At 48.1% G+C, this 24,691-nt stretch overlaps 1 protein-coding gene across 1 annotated transcript; it reads left to right on the top strand.

Annotated features, from left to right (window-relative positions):
* The first annotated feature begins 3,083 nt into the window (after positions 1–3,083).
* KRT77 (keratin 77) lies at positions 3,084–15,600 on the top strand. Its single transcript, XM_074325649.2, has 9 exons — positions 3,084–3,755; positions 8,199–8,413; positions 9,563–9,623; positions 10,127–10,222; positions 11,230–11,394; positions 12,790–12,915; positions 13,042–13,262; positions 13,696–13,730; positions 14,025–15,600. The coding sequence occupies exons 1-9, from the start codon at positions 3,153–3,155 to the stop codon at positions 14,321–14,323; spliced, it is 1,821 nt and encodes a 606-aa protein (XP_074181750.2). The 5' UTR covers positions 3,084–3,152; the 3' UTR covers positions 14,324–15,600.
* The last annotated feature ends 9,091 nt before the right edge of the window (positions 15,601–24,691 follow it).

Here is a 24,691-nt window from a genome sequence, read left to right as displayed (position 1 = left end):
CCTGGGGTTAAGTATCTCCGTTGGGACAGTTAAATTTCTCAAGTTAAGCCAATTTTTCCTGTTTTGAAGGAGTAGAGAATAGCTGTCACCCTAGGTCAAAAGCTCAATTAGTCGTATTTGATGGGCACCTCACCCCCAGCCCTTTAAGGGAGTGACAGCAGCCCCCCAAGAGCCACCCAGCCGATGGGAAATGGATTGGAGTGTTGGCACTGGATGGTGGCAGCTGGTCATGGCCAGAGACCAGAGAGGCTTTCTAAATTCTGCTGCCTGGAGCTTGCTCTTTTGTTTGATCACAATTTAATGATTCCCCATATTCAGCAGGAGGGTAAATATAAGCTGGGTGAGCTTCCTATTTATTTAGTTGGCAGTAGAGACATTTGTGAAGGGGTTAATTATGTGCATTCTTCACGACAGGAGCTGAAAGTGAGTGATGCAGAAAAAGCCCTGCAGCAGGTGAGAGGTAGGTGGGCTCCTGAGGTCTAGAATCTTCAGGGATGCTGTGGGAGGTGGCGGGGAAGGAATCCCACTTGTACAACTCTTTGGAGTTTCCAATGTGCTCTTCCATATTTGATCCCAGCTACTCATTATGGTCACCCCGTGAAGCTGGTATTTGATCCTTATTTTACAGGCCGGGAAACTGAGGCTCAATGAATTCAGTGTCCATCCATGCCATGGGGTCAGAAAGGGCAGAGCTTGGCTTCAAAGCCAGGTATTCAATTCTGAACTTAAGGATCTTTCGCCACACCACTGCCGTTTCCACCCTTTCTCCAGACACCTTCAGTTTTCTGTGTCTTTTCTCTCTGCCTCTACCTGACTCAGAATCCTTGCCTTCAGGCCATTCTCTCACATGGACCTATCCCAATCCTTAGCTGCACTTCTCTTTCCTTCCTCTTGCTCTACTGGTTTTCTCCTTATGTTTCCTGCGCCTGGGGGTTTCCCTTTCCTACTAGAAGCTCCCTGAGGGGGCTAGGGTCAGGACTAGGGCTGTGCAGACCTGACGAGCCAAGACTTGGGTGACAACTGTCCTGATTGGCCCGGGACTACCTGGGTTTAAGCACTGAAAGTCCTGGCAAAGGGGGACGATTAGTCATCCTACCAGGATCTGAGGGTAGGTATAGTTATGATCATTTAATATATGACAGTGTTCTGTGCTTTTTCACAGGCCTTAAAAGCATTGACTCCTTGAGAAATAGATACTCTGATTCCTTTAAGGATCTGAGAGTCTAGAGTAGGCGACTTGCCTAAGATCACAGGCCAGTAGAAGCAAGGCTGGGAGCTGAAACCAGTTCTTGTGACAGTAAATTTCAGGTTCACTCTCTCTTCTATCCCACAGTGGCTCCTGGAGACAGTCCACTAAACAGTTACTGAGTCGCTATGAAGGTGTGAAGGCTTGAGGCTACCCACAGAGCCCCTCCCAGCCCAAGCATGCCTTCTTCTCACCACAGCTCCCAAAGCCTCTCTTGTTCTTTCCCACCAACCACCTTTTAAACCTCTATAGCTGCTGGCAGCTGTGATTTCAGCCCCAACTTTTGCAAAAAATAACGACTTATGGCACAAATACAAAGGAAAAAGACATTTAAAATATTAGGGGAAACCCCTCCTATAATCTTTAATAATCAATTCACTTTCTATGTTACTTTTTAAGTCTGCCTTCTCTGCATTCTTAACTTTTAGGAATTCACAGCAGACTCCATTCTTTCATTTACTATTGTATCATAAGCATCTCCAATGCTGCTACATGGTCTCCATGATGATAATTTTAAATAATTGTATCCAAGTGAGCAAGCCATCATTCAGCCATTTTTCTGAGTGTGGATATTTAGGTTTCCCCCCGCCCCCCCCCCCCAATTCTTTGTTATTTATCATCATCATCATCATCATCATTAAGTTTCGGATGATAGCTACCATCTATTTGAGTGTGGAGAGCAAGTGCACCTTTTTTGGTGGTCAGCGTTGATGCTCAGTGAATGAGCTTCACACCCCTGCTTACCGTCTGGGACAGCGCTTTCCAGAATGTGGGCCCACACACGAGTGCTGGTCCAGGGCACTTTGTTATTGGTTTGAGAATAAGAGTTACAGAATTCGAGAAGAAGCATTTAAGAACTCTAAATTTCTTTTTTCCTTTTAGCAATAGAACAATTTTATGTATGTTGATACTAAATTAAAAAATTGGGGTTTGTATTTTGTATATCTTTAAAACATCTCCCTTTAAAAGTAATTCATTTTTTATTCAATTTTACAAAAGCATTGGTCTACAATAGATTGGAAATGAAGAGAAAAAGAAAAGAGAGATTTGGGGATAGCTTGTCTTTGGGGCTAGCAGACAATGGTATGTCCTGGTAGACGCTCAGTGAATCCACAACCATGGAACTTTAGTGCTACAGGACTTGTCTGTTCTGTGTTTGAGCAGCCTGAGGCGTACAGAGAAGCAGTGATGCCCCCAGCAAAATGTGGGTGGTTTTGGACATAGTCTCCTAGTTTTCACTTGCACTCAATGACCACAATCCTGTATTTTCATGTGATTAAAATTTGGGGTGTACATGGTGATGGTAACAGTGGGGAACAGAAGCAGGTAGGGGGGAGGCCAGAACAAACTTTTGCCCCACCATAATTCTATGGCAGCATATGTCTCCACCGGTGTCCCCGCTGTAGTCCCAAGGCAGGTGGACATCCCCTACCTTTGCCCCAGATCTCCAGGGCACACCTCAAAAACAAGCAACTCAATGGTGGAGTTTCTTAGGAAGCTATCAACTCATGATTTGGGGGAAACTTGTAGAGGAGTTTCCAGCGACTTGATCCTAAGAGATTACTGCACTCTGCTCTCTAAATGGCAAGAGATGAATGATAAATGATCAAGTTGGGGAAGTTTGTCTACAGTGTAATTCCGGCAAGTCACAGGTATGAGGTTTTAAACAGATGCTGCTGGCAGACAAACTAAACATAGATACTCCCTTCTCAGGTTTGGGAGGGTGCCCCGCCCAGCTAGTGCGTGCGTGTGTGTGTGTGTGTGTGTGTGTGTGTGTGTGTGTGTCTATATATATAGGGAGTGAGCCAGGCCTCTTGCAAAGGAGTCATCACTCTTTCCCGCCCCTGTCTCTGCCTCCTTCCAGCTGCCCTTTCTCGTGTCTGCTTGCCTGGATGCTCCAGCAACCATGAGCCGCCAGTTTAGCTCTCGGTCGGCGTTTAGCTCAAGGAGCAAGAGGGTTTACAGCCTTTGCTCTTCTGCAGGCACTGGTGGTGGCAGTCAGGCTGTGGGTTCCCTGTGTCAGGCCCGAGGGAGGTGTGGCGGTGGTGGGTATGGGAGCCAGACGAGGGGGTTTGGCTCTTGGAGCCTCTACAATTTGGGTGGCAGTAAAAGCATCTCCGTTAACCTAGTGGGGAGAGGCACCAGTAGTTTCTGCCAGGGTGCAGGAGCAGGAAGGGGGTTTGGAGGGGGCAGAAACTTTGGGGGTGGTGGTTTTGGAGGTGCTGGCTCTGGAGGTGGTGGTTTTGGAGGTGGTGCTTTTGGGGGTGGGAGCTTTGGAAGTGGTGGCTATGGACGAGGTGGCTTTGGGGGTGCTGGGTTTGGGAGTAATTTTGGGCTTAGGGCCTTTGGTCCGTCTTGTCCCGTGGGGGGCATCCAAGAGGTGACTGTTAACCGGAGCCTCCTGCAGCCGCTTGACCTGGAGGTGGACCCTGAAATTCAGAGAGTGAAGACACAGGAGCGGGAGCAGATCATGGTTCTCAACAACAGGTTCGCCTCCTTCATCGACAAGGTGAGTGCTCCGGGGGCAGGTGGACTCTCTGGTCCCTGACCATAGGACCGAGAGGGCCGCGTGCCCGGCCACCTCTCACAGCACTGTGCTGTGTCAGTTGGTGGTGACAATCACTTCCAGATGTGTGTATCCTGGGACCTCAAGAAAACATTTACTTTGTTTAGGCCTCAATTTGACTTAATGAGGGAATGCATTTTTATCTTTTCCTTTTGGCAGGAAAGCAGATAAAAGATGTGAAAATATCCAACAGACATGGTGTAGTAACCTTATTCTCATTCATCATTATTCACTTTGCATCCATCCATTATCCATCCCTCCCTCCCTCCCTCCATCCACTCATCCATCGCACAAACACTTACTAAGCATCTACTATATGCCAGACACTGTACCACAGGGTGACAACAAGGTAACTAGGTCACCAGTCCTGCCCTCCAGGAGCCATGGCAGAGCCCAGGTGAATGCCCTGGTGGGTATTGCTGGGGTGTGAAGTCAATAGCATATTAAGTAGGATTCTAACTGAACTCCTCATTTTAGCTTGTTAAGGGCTCCAAATAGGCCAGATGAAGCCACTGACGCCCTTCTCCCTAGCCTAGTTTCCTCATTAAATTTCAGATTAGGTCTGGTCCAGGCCGAAATCACTAAGAAGAGGCTGGTAGAAGACCTATGGTAAAAACTTTCCTCCAGCATTTCCTCTTGTCCAGAAGCGGAGGCAAGGCAGCTACTGTCGGATCCCCAGAAGGTTTTGGCTCTTGGGAAGTAGTGGGAAGCACCACAAAGGCCGCTGGATGCTCAGTGACTTTCCCCCAGTCCCCACAGAAGTTCTGTGTTAAGGCCAGAGCTTAACCTGTGATCTGACTGCACAGTAGCCATGGCCAAAGCCCAACATTGGGCTGTATACCAGGCCCCTGATACTTGGGTAAATGCTGGGGACAGGCCAGAGTGTGTGGGGGAGGAGGAGGCCTAGCGATAGCCGAAAAAGAGTTCAACAGAGCTCAATGCTTCTGGCTACTTCTGGTTATCTTGGGTGGGAAACTTGGCGGAATATGGTCACATCTCAGGCACAGGTAGGGACTGGGACAGCTTGACTGGAGCAAGGAGGTGACAGGTGAAGGAGAGGTCAAGGATAGGCCAAGGCAGGGTCAGGGACACAAGCTGGTTGAGAGGTGGGGGTTAGTCAGTGAAATGGCCATGGGCTGCTTGCTGCTGGTCTCCTGAGACTCATTTGATGTGGTTCCTGTCATTGATAGGACATCCGCTCAGTTTTCTGGCACGGGGCTGCAGACAGAGGCCAAGATGCAGGAAACCGTGACTTGTCCTTCCCCAAGGGCATGGTTTGTGGTGACCACGAGGAGAGAATCCTCACCCAGGAGGGCCCTGGCCTGGTTGGAAGGGAGAAGCCTTCCATTGCAGTGACTCCTGACCCTAGTTTCTGATCTGGCCCTGCTTTCACCCTTAACCCCAGCCAGCCTATTCTTAGCACCACATGGGAGACATCCTTTCAAACTATCATATTACTCCTCCATTGGCTTCTTGCCACAGGTAGAATAAAAGCCAAGATCCTGTGAGGCCCTGTATGATCTGGCTGTCCAACCCACAGCTGCTGCTAACCCTCAGCTTGCAGTGGTGAGAATTAGGCGACATTGCTACCGTTGGATGAAACGACTCTCAAGCCGCAAGTTTTAGTGAACAGAATGAGGGCTGGAATTTAGCTCCCCAGGGTACACACTCACGGTCTGCAGTGGTCCCGCACTCCCTCTCTGCTTTCTTTCCTCTTACTTACCAGCACACTATTGCATTCTTGCATCCTCTAGCACCCGAAGTGTGGTCCTGCCTCAGGGCCTTTGCACTTGCTATTTCCTCTGCTTGGAACTCCTCTCTTCCAAAGAATGGGTTGGCTTCCCCCCTCATCTACTTCAGGTCTTTGCTCAGATGCCACTGTCTCAGTGAGGTCTTCCCTGAACTCTCTATTTAAAGTAACACGCCCACTCCAGCATCTCTGTCTGCTATTCCTGTGTAATTTTTCTCCACAGCTGCTATTGCCATTTGATACACTGTATATTTCAACAATTTCTTTACAGTTGTCTCTCTGAATAGAATGCAAACTCCTGGAAAGCAGGTTTTTTTTTTCTGTTTTGTTTATTATTGAATCTCTAAGCATCCAGAATGGTGTCTGGCACATGATAATCGTTCAATAAATCTGTGTTGAATGAAAAACTGAGTCAGCCCTTCAGCTATCGGGCTTGACCCTCAGAGAGTGGGAATGGGAACAAAGGCTTTTTTTCAAGAACCAATGACAAGAGAAAGGGATCTCAGGAAGGAAACGGGGGGATTTCAGCCTTTTTCATGGGGATACTGGCTTGCCTTTGTCCAGCTGAACTTGAGTCCTCTATGCCAGGGTAGCAAGTGGCCTGGGAAGTCTATACCAGCAGACAATTTCAAAGTGGTTAGCATTTCTTTAGTCTGTGATGCTTACGAACTGTCTTCTCTGTGTCGGCCACTATGTGTCCACTGATCTAAACACCTTGTTTACTGGAGAACAAAGCAGACATGGTTTGCCTTCCTGGGGCTCACACCAAAAGACTGTAATCATGAAAGATGCTGCAGGGGAAAAGCAGAGGGGAGACACCAGGGGATGCCACTTCAGTGGAGGTCTAAAGTGTGAATAGGAGGTACCAGGCTAAGAATTGGGGAGACTGGGCTGCTGGAGGCACCAGGAGGTCTCTGTGGCTACAGAGTCATGAGTGGGAGGGAGAGAAGCACGAGAGGCTGAGTGGGGTGTGCTTTTTCCAGTAAGAGGGTTAGCTCAGCATGCTGTAAGTTTTATCTGTGTTAGCTGAGCTTCCCCTGAGTATTGCCGATGGGGAACACAGCTCAGGAGTGTTTTGGGGCCTGGCGAAAGATCACAGTGACTTTCAATGACTTGTCTCGTGGTTTAATCCCATTTAAATTGTCTGGCAATCCGTGATGCCAGCCTCTGCCTTTGCAGTTTGGGTGGCCTGATGAGCACCATGGTTTCTTTGACTAGGGGGACTCAAAGAAACCCAAAGTACTCAGAAGTGTCCTACTGTCCCCTCATTGCTTGATGTGGAAATTCACCGTGGGCCCCTAGGATTCTTTCTTTTGATCCCCACAACGCAGAGCACAGGGCTGTGAACAAGTGTTCAACAGATTTCTCCACTCCCTGGGAGTGCTGCCAGAGTGAAAAATAGGCCAGGTGGCAAGAATTTCTCACAGGGCTGTTATGAGCTGTGTGGACAAACCTGTGAGAGCTAGTTGCCTTATCTCTGGCTTTGATAAGTTGAACAAAAATAAGCCATGAGTAACCGTGTTCTCTGCACTCATTTTGCAGCCTAGAGTCAGAACCCAAGGTGGTTGACAAGGACAGGATCCTCAGATGGGCCGTCTCAAGGGCTGGGGACTCTGAGCACCCTCCTTAGTGCCGTGTTGAAGGGGGCTGTCTTCAGCATTCTGAAGCAGGGGGTTTGTCCCTAGACACAGCCCCCAGACAGATCCTGGGGAGTGTGTGTGTGTGTACCTGAACAAAGCATAGAGGCATCCATGGTCTTCACCTAAGACATGGGGGGCTCCATGTGTGTGCAGCCAGTAGAGGTAAGCTGAGGGTTGATCGTTATCAGGCAACTGACAGTCCATGCACTTGGTCTGCATAGCCCCCAGCTCTCTAGACGCTGTACCTGACCTTTGTGGCCACAGTTTTGGGGAACAGATGGTAAGACTATAGGATGATGTCCACTTTCCATTCTCCGTGAGAATGGAGGAAATAGAACCTGAATACTAGCTAACCCCAAAGTTCTGACTGTGGGGCACTGGAATGCATTATATAACATGAAAAAAAAAAGAGAATATTTATTGACTGTTAAAATTCTGTCTGGGTTATAAGAACATTTACGTGAGGTAACCTTCCTGAAAAACATACTGGCAGACAGCAGGGGTGGTGGGGCCTGCAGGGAGGGGACACCCAGGCAAGTTTGCTCAGGAATCAGTGTAATACTCGAAGTCAAATTGTTCCTTCCTTCCTCAGTCACATAACGTAGTTCAACCACAAAGAGAAATGAGCCTTGGCTGTGTCAGATGCGCTGATCACCACTTCCTCATGTTGGCATGAATACACTGAGTGACAGCTCTATGATGTAAATGGGGGTTGTTAGGGGAAACAAGGAGCCTGTTGGAGGGATTTACCTTCAACACCAAAGTTAGCTTAGTGTTAATTTCAGGTGAGTTGACCTGATAGCCATTTATCAACCATCAGCCCCCACACTGTGCCCATGTGTTCTGGTCCCAGAGAAAGGGGAGCTCTCTGACCCCTAGAGGGGCCATCCTGATTCTCTGAGTCCTGGACATGCTGTGGGGCTGCCCATCCTCCTCCCCGTGGGGTGCTTCTCAGATCCACAGCCTGGGGTGAAGTTGGAGGTCTCTTCCTCTTAGGTGCGATTCCTGGAACAGCAGAATCAGGTGCTACAAACAAAATGGGAGCTGCTGCAGCAGGTAAACACCTCGACTTGGACCAACAACCTGGAACCCTTCTTAGAGAACTATATCAGCGAGCTGAGGAGGCAGGTGGATTTTCTCAATGCGCAGCAGATGAGCCAGAACTCGGAGGTCATGAGCATGCAAGATATGGTGGAGGACTACAAGAACAAGTAAGGCTCCAGGCGGGGCGAACGGCCTGGGGAGAAGCATGGCAGGGAACTGATTCACAGGGCAAGACCTTCTGCTCCAGTGTTAATGTGTAAGGGGTGGGAGCAGGCCCACCAGACACAGCCATGCAGGCTCCGCACCGCACAGCTGTGGGGTGGGGGGCATTTTACACATGGTCGCCCCAGTAGGATGGTATTGCCAGTAAGCTCTCAATTGCATTGCGTGGGGAGAGGCAGACTAGCTTCACGGGTGTTGGCACCAGATACGTCTCGGTTCTGGTGTGGACTTTGCCACTTTCTGGCTGTCTAAGCCTTTAGTTTTCACATTAGTAAAGTGGGGATAGTGAGTACCCTCCTTGTTGGATTGTCGTGAGGGGTAGATCTGTCGCTTTCGAATGTGAGCGTGCCTTAGCTTGTGAAAATCAGATTGATCAAGTAGGTCTGGGATGGGGCTGGAGTGTTTTCGCTTCTAATGTTTCCAAGTGACACTCATGGTGGGTACTGGGGATCACATTTGGAGAGCCACTGGTTTAGATGAAATTATTCTGAACAAGTTCGTAGGCTGTGCCTGCACTTGCTAAGTACTCAGTAGGCACTGGCTATTATTCATAACGATAGGAGTAACAGGACCTGTCTATTCTAGGCCAGCTGCTCCTACACCTGCAGACAAGGGGCCTCTCCGTCCCCATGCTGAGGGGCGCAGGGCGCTTCTCTAAACATCACCCTGACATGCTTATTGCCTTGGGCCAGTACACAGTCAAGTGTGTGTGAGTTCACAGGGAGAAATGAAATTCGCACTGAAGGTGTTGGGGGGCAGAATCATAGGTGACATTTTTTTCTCTTTGAAAAGATTTAGCAAAAGTGGTTACTTTAAGTTCTCAATTAAAAAAAATAAATGATTGAGCTCGACAAATTTACAAATACAAATGGGGCTCTAGGTTTTCCACGTTGGGTCCTTGTCCCCTTTGTTGACCCGCAGAACCAGGACCTGGCTCCAGCTGCTTGTCAGTGACAGCAGCAGCCCTGGGAGGGGGAAGCCAGCGTCCAAGACAGTAAACACTTAAGGAATTCCAAGCCTTCCACTGCAGGAGAAATCTCAAAGCGTCAAGGTCAGCCCCTGCAGCCTGTCTTGTTTCTTACCTCCCCCCACAGATATGAGGAAGAAATCAACCGGAGGACCAACAATGAGAATGACTTTGTCATCCTGAAGAAGGTGAGGAATGGGGGTATCCCGAAGGGGACAGTCGGCCCAGGAGGCTGAATAGAGCGAGGAATTCCTGTGAAATGCTGTGTGACTGAGGGATAGACAGGGTGACCTTGGGGGCCAGCTTGTGGAGTGTGCTGGCCAAATGCTGGGACGCTTACACTGAAGGGGAAAGTTTGAAAGCGATGTTAATATGAATCTTTAGGAATCCGTGAGTTTTTAACCTCTCCAGGGGCCTGAAAGTGAAATTAAATTAACGGACAGCTTTTGAGTGTCAGTTATTTGTGGCCTTGGGACTGGGGAGTGACCTGGGGTGTCGTGTGTGATTGACCAAGATGAACAGCTTGGTGTCACACTTCCTTCTGGCCAGAAAAACCAAGGTTTGCAGGTCTCTTATTTGAATAAGGGGAGGAAACAAACCCAGAGGGGCCCTGCCACTTGCCTGGGCCACCCAGCCGGCTGGTATCAGGCAACACCAGGCAAAAAGTCAGACTGTCTTTCCTTCTCTTCAGGATGTGGATTCTGCCTTTATGAACAAAGTGGACCTGCAGTCCAAGGTGGACTCTCTGTTTGGGGAGCTCAATTTCCTGAAGCAATTATTTGAGATCGTGAGTTCAATCCTCATAAGAAACCCTTGTCTTTTCTCATATCTTACATGGGGAATGGGCTGTGAAAGGGGGAGGCCTGCAACCCAACGTTGCCTACTAGGGGCGCCTCTCCCCAGTCACCTCAACTCTGTGGAGCAGGAATCAGCCATTCTCTTAACCCTCAGTGCTTATGATTCCTGGATGGGGGTACTGGAGAAGGGAGGCATGGAGAGTCCTGAGGTAGGAGAAAGTGAAACCGTCCCCACTTCTGTCTAAGAAATGAGGTTAATATCTGGGACATATATGGGCAAAACCAACCAGAAATCTTCAGCATTGGCAAGTTGATGGGGGCTATTGAGGAACTCCATAGAAGAGGACAGAGTGGATCTTAGAGGGAAGGAGGATGAAGACTGCAGTGGTGACAGATAATATGCTCTTAGCACCTGGTCCTACAGTCACCCATGTCTAAACTGGGGACACTGCTCTGGGCCAGATGCTGTGCTAGGAGCTTCATATATCCTGGGTATCTCCACTCTACAGATGAGAAAACTGAGGCACTGAGAGAGTCAGTCACTTGCTAGATTACCTAGCTAGTCAACGGTACAGCCCAGACTCAGAAGTGAGGGTGAGTGGCCGCAGAGGTGTAGTTTTTTCCTATGGCCTCTGAGAGCTCCTGTGGTTTCAAGGAGCAAGTCTGCCTGTCAGAGGGCCCAGCTCAAGATGGTAGCCAAGCCAGAGTAAGGCAGGTATATAGGGCCCAGGAGCAGCATGCTGGGCAGGTGGTGTCTACAGGGGCTCTGAATTCAGGCTCTCTCTTCTTCCTGGAACTAGGTCTGGGTGCCTTTACCTTTAGCTAAGGTACCTGTCAGTGGACAACAAAAATTCAAAGAAATTTCCCCTAAGACTCCTACCTGGCCCAGGCTTCTGGCTTCTCCACAGAGCCTCAAGGGGGGTGGGTGGGCAGAAAAGGGAAACTGAGGCCCTAAGAGGACAGTGGAAGGAGTTAACCTGTGGTCCCTGCCTCGCAGGAGCTGTCCCAGATGCAGACCCACATCAGTGACACCAGAGTCATCGTGTCCATGGACAACAACCGCTCCCTGGACCTGGACAGTATCATCAGCGCCGTGCGGGCCCAGTACGAGATGATCGCCCAGAAGAGCAAGGAGGAGGCGGAGGCGCTGTACCAGACCAAGGTGAGCGCTGTGGTCCCCTGGCCAGGCTCGGTACCCAAAGCCAAACGTACCTCCTGGAACTTGTATCGTCTTTCTCTTATTTCTGAAGTAAAACATGCTTGTTACAGAAAACTGCGAAATTACGTCAAGATTACTCATCTCTCGCTACCGATAGTACTATGCCAGCATATGTTCTACCAGTTCTTTGTACCTAACGTTTATTGAAAACTCATATATTCCAGGCACCGCACTAGGGGCTTTATATATATATTGTGTAGTTTATTCCAACTTTACAGATAATAGAGCATGAGATGACCTAATTTCTCTAAGGTCTTGTGGCTGGGGCAGAACTTAATTAAACTCAGGTGTGTCTTCTAGCAACCCATGCTCTCCACCATTATCATGTTTCTATTCTTATTTTTTCATAGTGAGGTCTTTTCAAATATAGGCTTGTACTTTTTTGTTTATCACTTTGAATGTCCTTCTGGGACATTAAATATTCTACATCACCTTTAATAGCAGCGTGGTATCGATGGTAGGAATATACTCTTACTCATCAGATAAACATCTTTGAAATTAAGTTTTTGGCCACAACTTTGGTTACTTCTTTAATATACATTGACTTGGAACTTTTTGGAGGGTGAAGACTGTCATTGAGGATCAAGGGCCAGTCACTAAATTCTGAACACCTGGCACTTGAGCTCTAATTTGTGGATGGATTACCTGTGGCCAACTCCAATCCCTGCTGGCCTCTGTCCCCCTGTCCTGCAGGCGGATGTTCTGAATGGCATGGATTTCAGCATCAGATTGGGGAGGTAGATGGCTAACAGTGAAAACCTCAGAATGCAGAGATTTCCTTGAGCCAACCATCCCCCTTGCTTCCTTCAGAGTCATGGCCTGTGGGTAGGGTTCCTATTGCTGGGGCCACATAGACATGGAAAAGGAGATAGAAAAGAAAATGAGAATAAATGTGGAGTGTGCCAAGGGCCCCTGAGGAAATGAGGGCTTGACTGCTAGGAAAATCATTCTGGAAAAGGGCAGGAAGGAATATGGCAGAGTGGAAAAAGTGAGGAGGGGTCCCAGTGTGGTAAAGATCGGTGCAAAGGCTTAGATATGGGAAAAAAGAAGTAGAAAGAACATCACCAAGCAATTTTGTTTGTCTGGGATGTGGGGCTGACCCAGAGACTGGTGGGAACGAGGGAGGCTTTATATAGATGTGTGTATGTGTGTTCAGAGCTCAGGTAAGGGAGGTTTGGTACAGGTGAGAGTGTGTGTGCATGGGAGCATAGCTGGGCTCTCTGGGAACTTTCCCAGGGCAGAGTGGTCTGGGCAGGGTCTGGGAAGGCAGTCCCCCGCCCTCCTGGAAGGGCTCATGGGGAGCAGCGGGCTGACTGCGGTGCTGCTTTTGACCCTCAGTACCAAGAGCTCCAGATGACAGTGGGAAGACATGGAGACGACCTGAAGAACAGCAAGATGGAGATTGCAGATCTCAACCGCACTATCCAGAGGCTGCAGGCAGAGATCAGCAACGTCAAGAAGCAGGTAAGATGGGTGTCCAGACATGTCACCTCCCATGGTGCCCTGCCAGATGGGGCTCCTCAAACTCAACCTCCCTCTCCCCCCCACCGCCACTGCCCTGCATCTTCTCCGTGACCATCTCCTGAGCAGATCGACCAGATGCACTCAGTCATTTCGGAAGCAGAGGAGAGAGGACACCGGGCCCTTCAGGACGCGGGGCAGAAGCTGCAGGGCATGGAGGACGCCCTGCAACAGGCCAAGGAGCACATGGCTCGGCTGCTGCGTGACTACCAGGCACTGCTGGGAGCCAAGCTGTCCCTGGATGTGGAGATCGCCACCTACCGCAGGCTGCTGGAGGGCGAGGAGAGCAGGTGGGCCATATTTTGGGACCAAAGTGCAGGTTGCACCCCTGGAGCTGTGGGACTATTTGGAGAGAATAGCTTTTCTGGGAAGATTGGTAACCCAGGGTGAGCAGAAACATTCAAGTCAGAAGCAAGGATGTGTGATTTGGCAGGGTCATTGTCATTCTCTTATCTCTAAGCAGAATGTTCCTATATCCCAACCCAAGCCATTGCAGCCAGGTGGTGACCCCACCCCCCACCTCCCAATGCTGAAGTCTTGAGGAAAATGCTTAAAATCCCTTCTGGCCTCGCTGGCCCCCTGACTTCCCTGCCCATGCACAGACACACCTTTCCCATGCGCAACAAAGCTTGGGGACATCTCCGCTCCTGATGTCACCAGGCTGCTGCCTGCTCTCCTTCTGGCTTTGCAGGTCTGGCTGATGTGTGTGCTTTGCTTTTACAGGATGTCAGGGGAGCTGCAGAGCCACGTGAGCATCTGTAAGTAGCAGAGCCCAGGGCTGGGGCAGGTTGGTACTGAGTGGAGGGCATTAATACTGGGTATATTAATAGTGGAGGGCATTAATAGTGGGTATATTAATACTGAAAATGTACCCGGAATCTTTTTGTAGCATGAAGAATGCTTTGGAAATGAATATACTTGTATCTAGTTTTTGCAAGTCAGATGCTGCCAGTGATGAAGGACATAGGAGGCTGTCCGGAGGGTGGGTGTAGGCAGGTACCCCCCCCCCAAGTCCTTCTGACCCCCAACTGCACTGCCCTCTCCCCTGACAGCTGTGCAGAGCAGCCAGATGACCCTCGGTGGCGCAGGAGGCGGAGGTGGCCGAGGCTCTGGAGGGTTCAGCAGCGGTGGCAGCAGCCGGGGCTACGGAGGCAGCGGAGGCAGCGGCGGGGGCAGCTCTCTCGGGGGCGGTGCAGGCTATGGCGCGGGCAGTGGCGGTGGTTATGGGGGCGGCAGCGGTGGGAACTACGGCGGGAGCAGCAAGTCCAAGGGCGGAAGCGGCGGGGGATCCGCCCGCCTGCAGATCATCCAAACTTCTACCAACACGTCCCACAGGCGAATCGTGGAGTAGAGGTGGCTCGCTCCTGTTCCCTTTTCTACCTCCTTCTGACCTCCTCTCACTTCCTTTTCCTGATGGGTCGCAGCAGTTTCGCCAATCAAGTCCACTCTAGATGGGGAAGTAGGTCTATCTATGGAGAGCATTGGCTGGCAGTCAGGACGCAGCCAGTCTCATTTTCAACTCAGACTCTCTCAGCGGGCCCTGCTCCTGTCCCTGGGGACGCCCAGGGCCCACTTTAGCCCTGGAGTGTAGAGCATCTACAAGGCAGATAGTGGAGAGTTGATGTCAAGCACAGCAGCTTTCTCAGTTCCAGGCCCCCTTTCCTGCACCTGAGCTGCCTGGGAACAAGAATCCATCCCTCAAGGAGCCACAAAATGAGGCCCTTGGGTGAGTGGCTGATGGCAAGGCAAGCTAGCTTGGCATGGGCTCTTCTGTACTGGGGACCAATTCCTGCCTTTTGGTCTATAGCCTCACACACTGTCATGGAGAGTGTGGATTGGCTGCCCACATCACATATCTGTGAGTGACGTCTGGGCCTGATTCGGATGCTCTGTCTCAGGAAGCATTACCCACAGGTTAGTAGCTCCAGGTGGGAGTATTTCAGAGGTCACGAGTCTGTCCACAGGGAGGACCGGAACGAGCAGTGAAGGGAGGAGGTGATGGACAAGCAAACAAGTTCTGTTTTGTCTTGCCCCTCCTGACATCTCCATTCTTTGGAAGCCTGGCCCTTCCTGATCTCTGTTCCATAACGACTCATCTGAGACTTATCCAACATCCTGGGCATATACAGCCTAACTCTACTCTGTCCAGGTGCCCAGGCCTTGAAGAGTTTGAGGATCCGACTTGGGTCTTGGGAGGTTCAATTCTAAACCAGGCTGCAAGCTGCCTGTTATTTGCAAGGTAGCTTAATGCTCTTTTCCAGGCTACAAAGTCCCTTCTGCCTCCTGTTCTCTGTGACTGAACACTTTGTGAGAATGACTCTTCGTTTTGGGCCTTACATAAGATGCTTGAGATGTGCTGGAGGGGATAGGAAGAGGACATTATTGGCCAACTCATGGGTCGTGAGAGAGAGAAGGTGGCTTTGCTTCTAAGATCTGGAGTCACCTTCACTTGCTTGCTGAGTCCTAACACAAACTCCCAGTCCATGATTCTCTTGGGGCATCTGATGAGCTCAGCGTAGGTCCTTTGGGGAGTGCTGTGACATCATCATTTCCTGGCTGAAGGTGGTACCTTGAAATTTCTGGTGTTTCTACAATAAACTTTTCTGTGATCTCAAACTGCTGTTTGGTCAAGAGATGAGTTATTTCTTCTGTAGTTTCTGCAGGCCTCTGAAATTATTCATGTTTGGGAAGTAAAGTTTATTATTTTTTATTGCATTTTTTGCATTTATTGTAGACATAATCTTACAAATCCTTAAAATGACCGATCATTCAAAAGTCAGTTACACATTTGTTCAACAGGCATTTATTTAGCTCCTACTATGTGGTAGACAGTGGTCTAGGCACTGGGAATGCAATGGTGAATGAACACATTTCTTAATCTGAAGGATGGTTAATAACTCAAGTGACATAGGCGAGGTGGGGGGGAGAAATCAGAACAGGGCCTATTCTGTGGACACAGGGAGATGCAGCACAACAGGAGCAGTGGGACTCACAGCAGTTGACAGTGTTGGGGAAGGGAAGTCCCAACTGATTCCTAGAGGGCTGGAAAGTGGAGCAGGGCTGGGGAACAGAGTTGGGCAGGTGTGGGCAGCGAGTCAGGGAAGGGCCCTCCAGATAGTCTGCTCAGAGACTCATAGATAAGAGGAGGGGAATGTGTGTGAATCAGAGGGGGCAGCTGCGGAGGAGAAACTGAGCTGGGGAGATGAGACGTGAGCCCATTAACCGGGGATGGGGGTGTTATGGGCATGAGATTCCTTCATTGATGCCCCTAGAGAAAAGTATAGATGCAGAAATTCAAGAATGGAGCAAGGTAAGCTATCACCTCATCCTTTGTGACATTTCTGAGTCTGTGTAAAGAAGTCACATAAAAGATGTGGCCTGGAAGTCCTAGCCACAGCTGTCAGACATGAACAAGAAATAAAAGGCATCCAAATGGGAAAGAAAGAAGTAAAACTGTCATTATTTGCATATAACATGATACTATATAGAGAGAACCCCAAAGATTCCACTAAAAAACCATTAGAACTGATAAATGAATTTAGGAAAGTAGCACAATACAAAATTAATATTCAGAAATTGGTTGCATTTTTATACACCAATAACAAACTATCAGAAAAGAGAAATTAAGAAAACAATCCCATTTATAATTGCATAAAAAATACCTAGGAATAAATTTAACCAAGGAACTAAAAGACCTGTACTCAGTAAATTATAAAACATTGAAGAGAGAAATTAAAAAAGATACAAATAAATAGAAACATATCTCATGCTCATGGATAGGAAGAATTAATATAGTTAAAATGTCCATAATACCCAAAGCAATCTATAGATTCAGTGCAATCCCTATCAGTGGCATTTTTCACAGCACTAGAACAAATAATCTTAAAATTTGTATGGAACCATAATAGATTCCGAATAGCCACTGCAATCCTGAGCAAGAAGAACAAAGCTCGAGGTATCACGCTTCCTGATATCAAATTATACTATGAGACCATAGTAATCAAAACAGCATGGTACTGGCATAAAAACAGACACATGGATCAATGGAACAGAATGGAGAGTCCAGAAATAAATCCATGCCTATATGGTCATTTAGTCTATGACAAAGAAAACAAGAACTTATGTTGGGGTAAAGCTAGTCTATTCAATAAATGGTGCTGGGAAAACTGGACAGATACATGCAAAAAATGAAACTGGACCCTCTTATTACTCCATATACAAGAATAAACACAAAATGGATTAAAAACTTAAATGTAAAACCTGAAATGACAAAACTCCTAGAAGAAAACATAGGCAGTAAACTCTCATACATTACCCTTAGTAATATTTTTACTGATATATTTTCTTGGGCAAGGGAAACAAAAGAAAAAATAAACAAATGGACTACAACAAACTAAAAAGTTTTTGCATAGCACAGGAAACCATCAACAAAATGAAAAGACATCCTACTGAATGGGAGAAGATATTTGCCAATGATACATCTGATAAGGGGTTAATAGCAAAAAATTTATAAAAAAATTCATACAACTCAACACCAAAAAATCACACAATCCAATTAAAAAATGGGCAGAACACCTGAAGAGACATTTCTCCAAAGAACACATACAGATGAACAATAGACATATGAAAAGATGCTCAATGTCACTAATCATCAGAGAAACGCAAATAAAAACCATAATAAAATACCACCTCACTCCTGTCAGAATGGCTATCATCAATAAATCAACAAACAACAAGTGTGGTGAGGATGTGGAGAAAAGGGAAACATGGGGCACTGTTGGTGGGATTGCAAATTGGTGCAGCCACTACGGAAAACATTATGGCGGTTCCTCAAAAAATTAAAAATAGAACTACTGAATGACCCAGCAATTCCATTCCTGGGTACTTACCCAAAGAAATCCAAAACACTAATTAGAAAAGATATATGCACCCCAACGTTTACTGCAGCGCTATTCACAATAGCCAAAATATGGAAACAACCGAAATACCCATCGGTAGAAGATTGGATAAAGAGATTGTGGTACATATATACAATGGAGTATTACTTTGCCACAAGTAAGAACGAAACCTTACCATTTGCGACAACATGGATGAGATATTATGCTAAGTGAAATAGTCAGACTGAGAAAGGAAAAAAAACACATGATCTCACTTATATGTGGAATCTAAAAAACAGAATAAATGAACAAACAAAACAGAAATAAATTCATAGATACAATGAACAAACTGATGGTTGCTAGATGGGACGGGGGTGGGTGAGAAGGTGAAGGGATTAGGAAGTACAAACTGGTAGTCATAAAATAGTCACGGGGATGTGAAATACAGCAAGAGGAATACAGTCAATAATGTTGTAAAAACTATGTGTAGTGCCAGGTGGGTACTAGACTTATGGGTGGATCCCTTCATAAATTCTATAAATGCCTAACCACTGTGCTGCACACCTGCAACTAATATAAAATGGAATTGAATGCCAACTATAATTTAAAAAGAATATAGTCACAGAATGTAAAGTACAGCACAGGGAATATAGTCAATGGTATTGTAATAGCTGTGCACAGTGAGTGTCAGGGGGGCAGTAGACTTGTTGGGGTTATTCCTTTGCGAGGGTGTAAATGTCTAGTCATTATGTTGTTTTTATCCACCTGAAACTAATAACAAGATAAAAAAGATGTGACCTACTTTCTCATGCCCTGAAGGAATACAGATAGATCTTGGATATGAGCATCACTCAAATGTGACTACAGCTCGTATGGATAAGGCATTGTGTTCTCAGGCACACCCCTCCGTTCTCGCTGAGAAGTTCCTGCCCCCTCACTTGTCTTGGCAGCAGGCCTGTGGGGGGAGGGGCTGGGAAAGGGAAAGGTCGATGAGGGGCTGCCTGACGGGAAGGAGAGAGGGGGCAGACAGATAAGCAGTTCTTACACTTTGAAATCAAAGAGCAAGAGCATGAGGACCAGGACAGGAAGACAGGGGTAAACAGCAGAGGGTGTAAACATGATAATTTAGAGTGTTCAGCTGACAGTGACAACACATGAGAACCAATAGGGTGTGGTGGCTGCTGGGGCTATGCATGGGGACCAGGAAGAGAGTAGTGTGCAGAGCTTGCTTTGGCTCTTTTGCAATCAGACCACTCTGAGGATTTCTAAATAAGAGCCCATTCAGAGGACAGTGGCCAGGGCGGTGGTGGTGGTGAATGAGAATCCCGGCCACGTGAGGACAGTGGAAGGCCCTGGAGGGGAGAAGTCTCGGGGGAGACGTGATGGCTAACTGCAAAGATCTGAAGAGTTTCCCTAGCAGAGACGGGGTTCAGCTTAGCTGATGATCCACAGGGACAGGTTGGAACTGCAGCAGATTTGTCTCAATATAAGAAGCACCTTTTTATTAATCCTGAGATAGGAGAGGCCATGTGGGGAGTTAACACATTTCAAGAAGAGGTTGGCTAATCTCTTGGCAAAGGTTGAGAGAGGACACGAAACATGGGTGGGGATATGCGTATGGCAACACTTCACGTCTTTGCTGCCTTAAGAATTCATGTGATGGAGCCTGAGAAAAAAGGAATCCTAGTCTCTATTTTATATTTGGGAAAATTAAAATCAGATGCCAGGGAAGGATCAAGTCATAGAGAGACCAAGGGCTCTAGCTAGGACTGTAAAATGAACCCAAGTTTTCTGGCACCACTAGAACTATTACAGGGTATGATTTGATTATCCCTGTACATGCCTGTGTGTAGGATGTTCTTAGGGAATCCACGTTGGCTCTGGGATAAAACACAAGGTCAAGGCCAACCTGAGGTCAACTTTCCCATCTTTCTCCTTCTGCACAGGAATTAGGGTTGTCTCAGAAAACATGGACCGGTCTTTTCTCTTCAGAAGCCTCCACCATCTCAGTCATAGTCATATGTCTGAGTTCTAGGAATATTGGAACAGAGATTCCACAGAGTAGGGGTGTGAGAAACGAAGGCCAAGGAGAGGGAGTTAATCAAGGAGGATCTTGGAGTCTAAATGAGAAGTCGTGATGTGATATTCTGGGCCTGAGCAATGGGGAATAGCACTGAACGATACCAGGAGAGGTTTCCTGGGATAAACACTATTCCTGTTACAGGTAAGAAGCAATTCCATTGGGAACAATGAGCAATTCCCTAGCCCTTTACCACATACAAAATGCTCCTACATGCATTATCTCATATGATTCTCACTGGCCCTGAGAGAGGGCTAGGGAGACCATATGTGGGGGCTCTGTGGTCCTTCTAGGGATCATGGAGCACTCTGTCCCTGCTTCTGGTCAATGCTATTCCCACAAGGCAGATACTCAGAGGGAGAACGAAGCAGGCCCATCCATTAATCAACAGAGGGGAAGCAGGAACAGCACTCAGGGCAGCAGGATTCCCAGGGTAGTTTGCCAGCTGCTCCTCCCTCTTAGAGCCACCGCAGGGCGGAGTACTCTGGGAATCTAAATTTAATTCCACCAGCTTCTCATCTACATAGATTTCAATCTGGGAACATGGTGAACAGGAGGAACAACCATTGACTTCATAAAATTCCAACTCTGTCTGACCTAGGACAAGGTGCGTTTCTGGGCTGGGGAGTCCTTGGTTTAAGGAAATCTCTCAAGACCGATGCCTCACACTCAATTCCCAGCCAAGTGGCCCAGGATGTGTCTTCAAATTATGAGCTGTGTGCTTCGACAGTCTCTCTCCCAGCTCAGTATAGCCCCCGTGATTTTGTTGGCTCTGTTGCCCTGGTTTTATCAGTTTCCTGATCAGTGCAGGGTACTGAATGTCTTTGGGTTGATCAATGTTCTGTTACAAGGCTGAGCTCGGCACTTGGGACGTTGGCAGGTTCTCCAGCATGGAGGGTCAGTTCTGAATGTCCCAGTGCCAGGCCTGATGGGCTTATGAAGGACTCAGAGTGTGTGGCCCAGCTTCCATACCTGTCCCAGTGTGCTTAGCCCTGGGGGTCATCCCCACCCTGCCGAGCAGGCATTCCACAGTGGGCGTAATTCCGAGTCTAGCCTCACTTTCTTCTGCTTCAGGTGTGCTCAGCAAGCCTTCCTGTATGCGATGGGCCCCTGGTTTCCCTAGTACAGATTTATGGTCCCCTGAAGGCCTTCTCCTAAAAGTTGTCCTCTTTTCAAGAACCTAAATTTTCTTTCTGGGTCTTTCCACTGTGTCCAGTGCACCAGGGGCTTGTTCGAAAGCTTTACCTAATAGTTAGATCATTTTCTGCGTCCGTCTAAGTACAAGGGTGAGAGAGAATCCCTCCTCCTCCCTCTACCTATTATCCACCGCACTTCAATTTTCCTGTAAGGTAGATTCAGTCCTTATTTCACAGACGAGGAAACCTAGGCTCAGAGAGGGCAAATGACCTGCTTACGGTCGCACAGCTACAAATTTGCTGTCAGGAGTGGGGCCCCATCTGGATGACTCCATGCCTCAAAGTAAGACAACATGCACCTCCTTCTCCTGCGTGCTTCCTCCTTTCCGGGCTGTACTCTGCTCAGCACTACTAGTGAGTGGCTCCTGGGCGCTTCCTTCTTTGCTGTCTACCCTGAACAAGCTGCCCCTCGTTCTGTACCTGTGCCTCCTGTATAAGAAGCCTTGGCCCCTCCTCTGCTGGCTGCCAGCTTTCAACATCTCACCCCGCCTCCCCATTGTTTATGATTCTCCTTTATGCCTCCCAGGTTTCAGCTTTCCCCAGGCCCCTGAAATTTCCTTCTCCCACGTTCCTGGTGGAGTCCCACAGGGCTGGGTGGCTTGTCACTGCTTGCGTCTCTTCAACTTTTTCCTTAGTCCCATCCCCCCAAAAGTTCTCAAAACCACCACACCTGTCCCTGCCGTGGCCTGCCTCTGACAGCCCCATCTCCACGACCAGTTCTGGGGTGTGTGTGTGTGTCTGTCCTTGGGGTGGGAGGTACTCTGGCTTTCTGTTATCCAGCACTGATGGGGGTACCCCTCAAGTGCAGGGGACCATGTGGGAGGCTGGGGAAAGCAGAGGTGCTGGGAGGGCACCCAAGGATACAGAGGACTTGCTTTTAAAAGGCTTACGGAGCAATTGAGGGACCAGAAAACACACACACTTGTGCCCACACACATACACACACACATACGAAAATGAGCCCATTGGTATATAAATACACACTTGAATCTGGTAGCAACTTGAGTTTAGAAAAAGAAACCAACGGAACAGCTGAGTAGTGTTAATCGAAGAAAACTCCCTGGAAGAGCCAGCCTATCCAGTGCCCCGGGGAGCAGAGGAGATGTTGGCATTTGCCCTCAAGGCCTGATGGACCAAAACCAGATCCAGACCCAAATGCTCAGGAATTGAACCTTTAGGTGGCTCCAGAGCTAGACTATAGATAGGAGTTTGAAGAGAGTTGCCAAGGCAACTGGAAGGTCTTTCAGAGAAGAGAAGAGAAAAGTGGGTTTGGAAGACGGAGAGGAACAGAGAAAAGGGGCAGAAGAGGACTGAAGCGTCTCCCTCAGCAAAGCATGGGAGGGGAAAAGTCAAGGTGTAAGGCTCGATGAGAAGGTGATCAGGAAAGCTGTAGGTGATGCAGGCTGTTGACAAGGGGGGGCCTGCGGGACGAAGGCAGGCATGTACCCGGCGTCTGATAAACTTGGCTTGTCACTTACCACCTGAGGGAGTTGGGCACGTATCTGTGAACCTAAGTTGTCTTTCCTTTAAAATGAGGCTAATAACTACCATTTTGTGGACTTTTTGTGATGTTTAAATGAGAGGTAGCTCCTCGCACCTGGTTGTTTTCTGCAGATAGTAATGCCTCTTTCCTCTTTCATTTCGTTTTTATTTTCATTTTGCCTTTATTTTATAACTTCGGAGTACACAAACAAGCCAGGAATGAGTGTGTGGTTCACACCTTTCTCCCACTTTAATGTCACCACACACCCTCCACAACCCTGGCGACACAGAAAATGATGAGCTTGGTTAACTGGCAGCAGGGCAGTTTCCAGCCCGATTGGGGTGCCTCAAAAGTAAGCAGTGGAAAGAGAATAGGAGTTTGGTTCAGAAATTGGAAGATTCCCCAGGCATCGATTGCATGACTTGGAGACATGTTTTTGGCTTCTTTGGATCTGGCTCCTCTCTCCTTCGATAGGTAGGTCCGATGGTGAGGACCTTTGAGTTCCTGTAGACGGGAATATGCTGTGATTCTCTGTGCCCTCATTTATGAGAGCCAGTTCCAGTGGCTTGTTCTTGACCCTCTTCTCCAGTTTAGGAGGAAGAACACTTGAATCGAAACCAGAAAACTCAGGTTCTTGTCCCAGCTCTAATGTCTAAGCCAGTCATTTCATCTCTCTGATCCTCAGTCTTCTGTTTTGTAAAATGGATTAAAAATAGCCCCACTGTCTAGTTCTCAGGGGTCTTGTAGGGACAGTATTTGTGTGTGTTCTTGGTGAGGTGAGCTATGCAAATACAAGCCAGTAGTGATTTTTATGTCTTCTCGTTCTTCCTAGTTCCGGTGTCTTTTTCTCCTCATGGTAGCAGCTAGAAGTCATATAGCTCTGCAAATTTCTGTCGGTTACCTGACCGTTCACCTCTTTGATTTTTCTCTCTGTTGGTTTCTTAGTTTGAGGATGGAAGCATGAATCACTGCAAAGATTTGTTGTTGGCTGGCAGCGGTGAGAGGATGAATACACACATGCATACATACACATATGCACACCCCTCCAAAATGCTAGAAGGAATCAATTGCGCAGTGTGATACGGCTCATGAGGGAGTGTGCTGAACTGAAATAATTTGGATTGCCTGTGAGAAGACAATTAGGCAACAGTCATTACCACGCCAAGACTATCCCAGGTAGTCCCATTGTTCCTACTCAGGAACAAGATCTGGATTACTCATTCCCATAGACATAGGTGGCTTAGCAGCCCAAGGATGCTGTTAGGACAGTTTCAGACAACAGTGCCATGGAGATGGTAGGGAAGGAGAGGCAGCAGTGGAGAGGTGAGGGGCACTTTCTGGAGGAGGGTGTAGGGCAAAAACTGGGGGAGAAGAGGAGGGGCAAGTCTCAGTGGCTGGAGAGGCCTGACACTCAGCTGTCTTGGTTCAGAACCATAGGGCAACAGGACCAGACAGTCTTCACAGATTCCTTTTTGCCTGTATATCTTGTATTCCACAGTGGAGACCACCCATACGGGTCTATGATTCACTGCTTAGAATTGCTTAGAGCGAGCTGAAATTGGCACTGGCTTCTCCACACTGAATCTTCAATTCTGTATTCATATGCAAGTGTGGGGAGCATGCCAGACTTCTAAGAAGCCTCAGAATGAAAGTCTGTGTGGGGTTCAGGTCGTTCCAATCTCAATGCCACTACTTCCCATTAAGATTGATCAAATGCTGCTCTCCAGGAAGGCTTCTGGGATTTCCTGGCCCATCACACTGCATGCGGGGTACTATTGCACCTGGATGGAAGCTCAATCTCCCTGTGAACTCTGCGCCTCCAATCTCCCCTTCTCAGAGTGAATTGAAGAAATGTTTTCCAAGCATGTATCTGGAGCCAAGTGTGCAAAAGGATAAAATGGGCCTCCTGCAGCTCTCTGAAGTGGGACAGCTTCCCATGTTGTCTGGCTTTACACACAGTGGGCAGCACACCCTGAATTCAGTTGCTGTGCTGTCACACAACACGCTGGCTAGGATCTTGCACACTGTAGCTCGGCATCCTCGGTTCAAATCTCAGCCATGCCACCTACCATCTAGGTAAACT

The sequence above is a fragment of the Rhinolophus sinicus genome, chromosome 1 (genome assembly GCF_057876585.1).
Source record: "Rhinolophus sinicus isolate RSI-liver-muscle chromosome 1, RSI-T2T, whole genome shotgun sequence".
Classification (NCBI taxonomy): Eukaryota; Metazoa; Chordata; class Mammalia; order Chiroptera; family Rhinolophidae; genus Rhinolophus; species Rhinolophus sinicus.
This window is presented reverse-complemented; position numbering and strand designations above follow the sequence as displayed.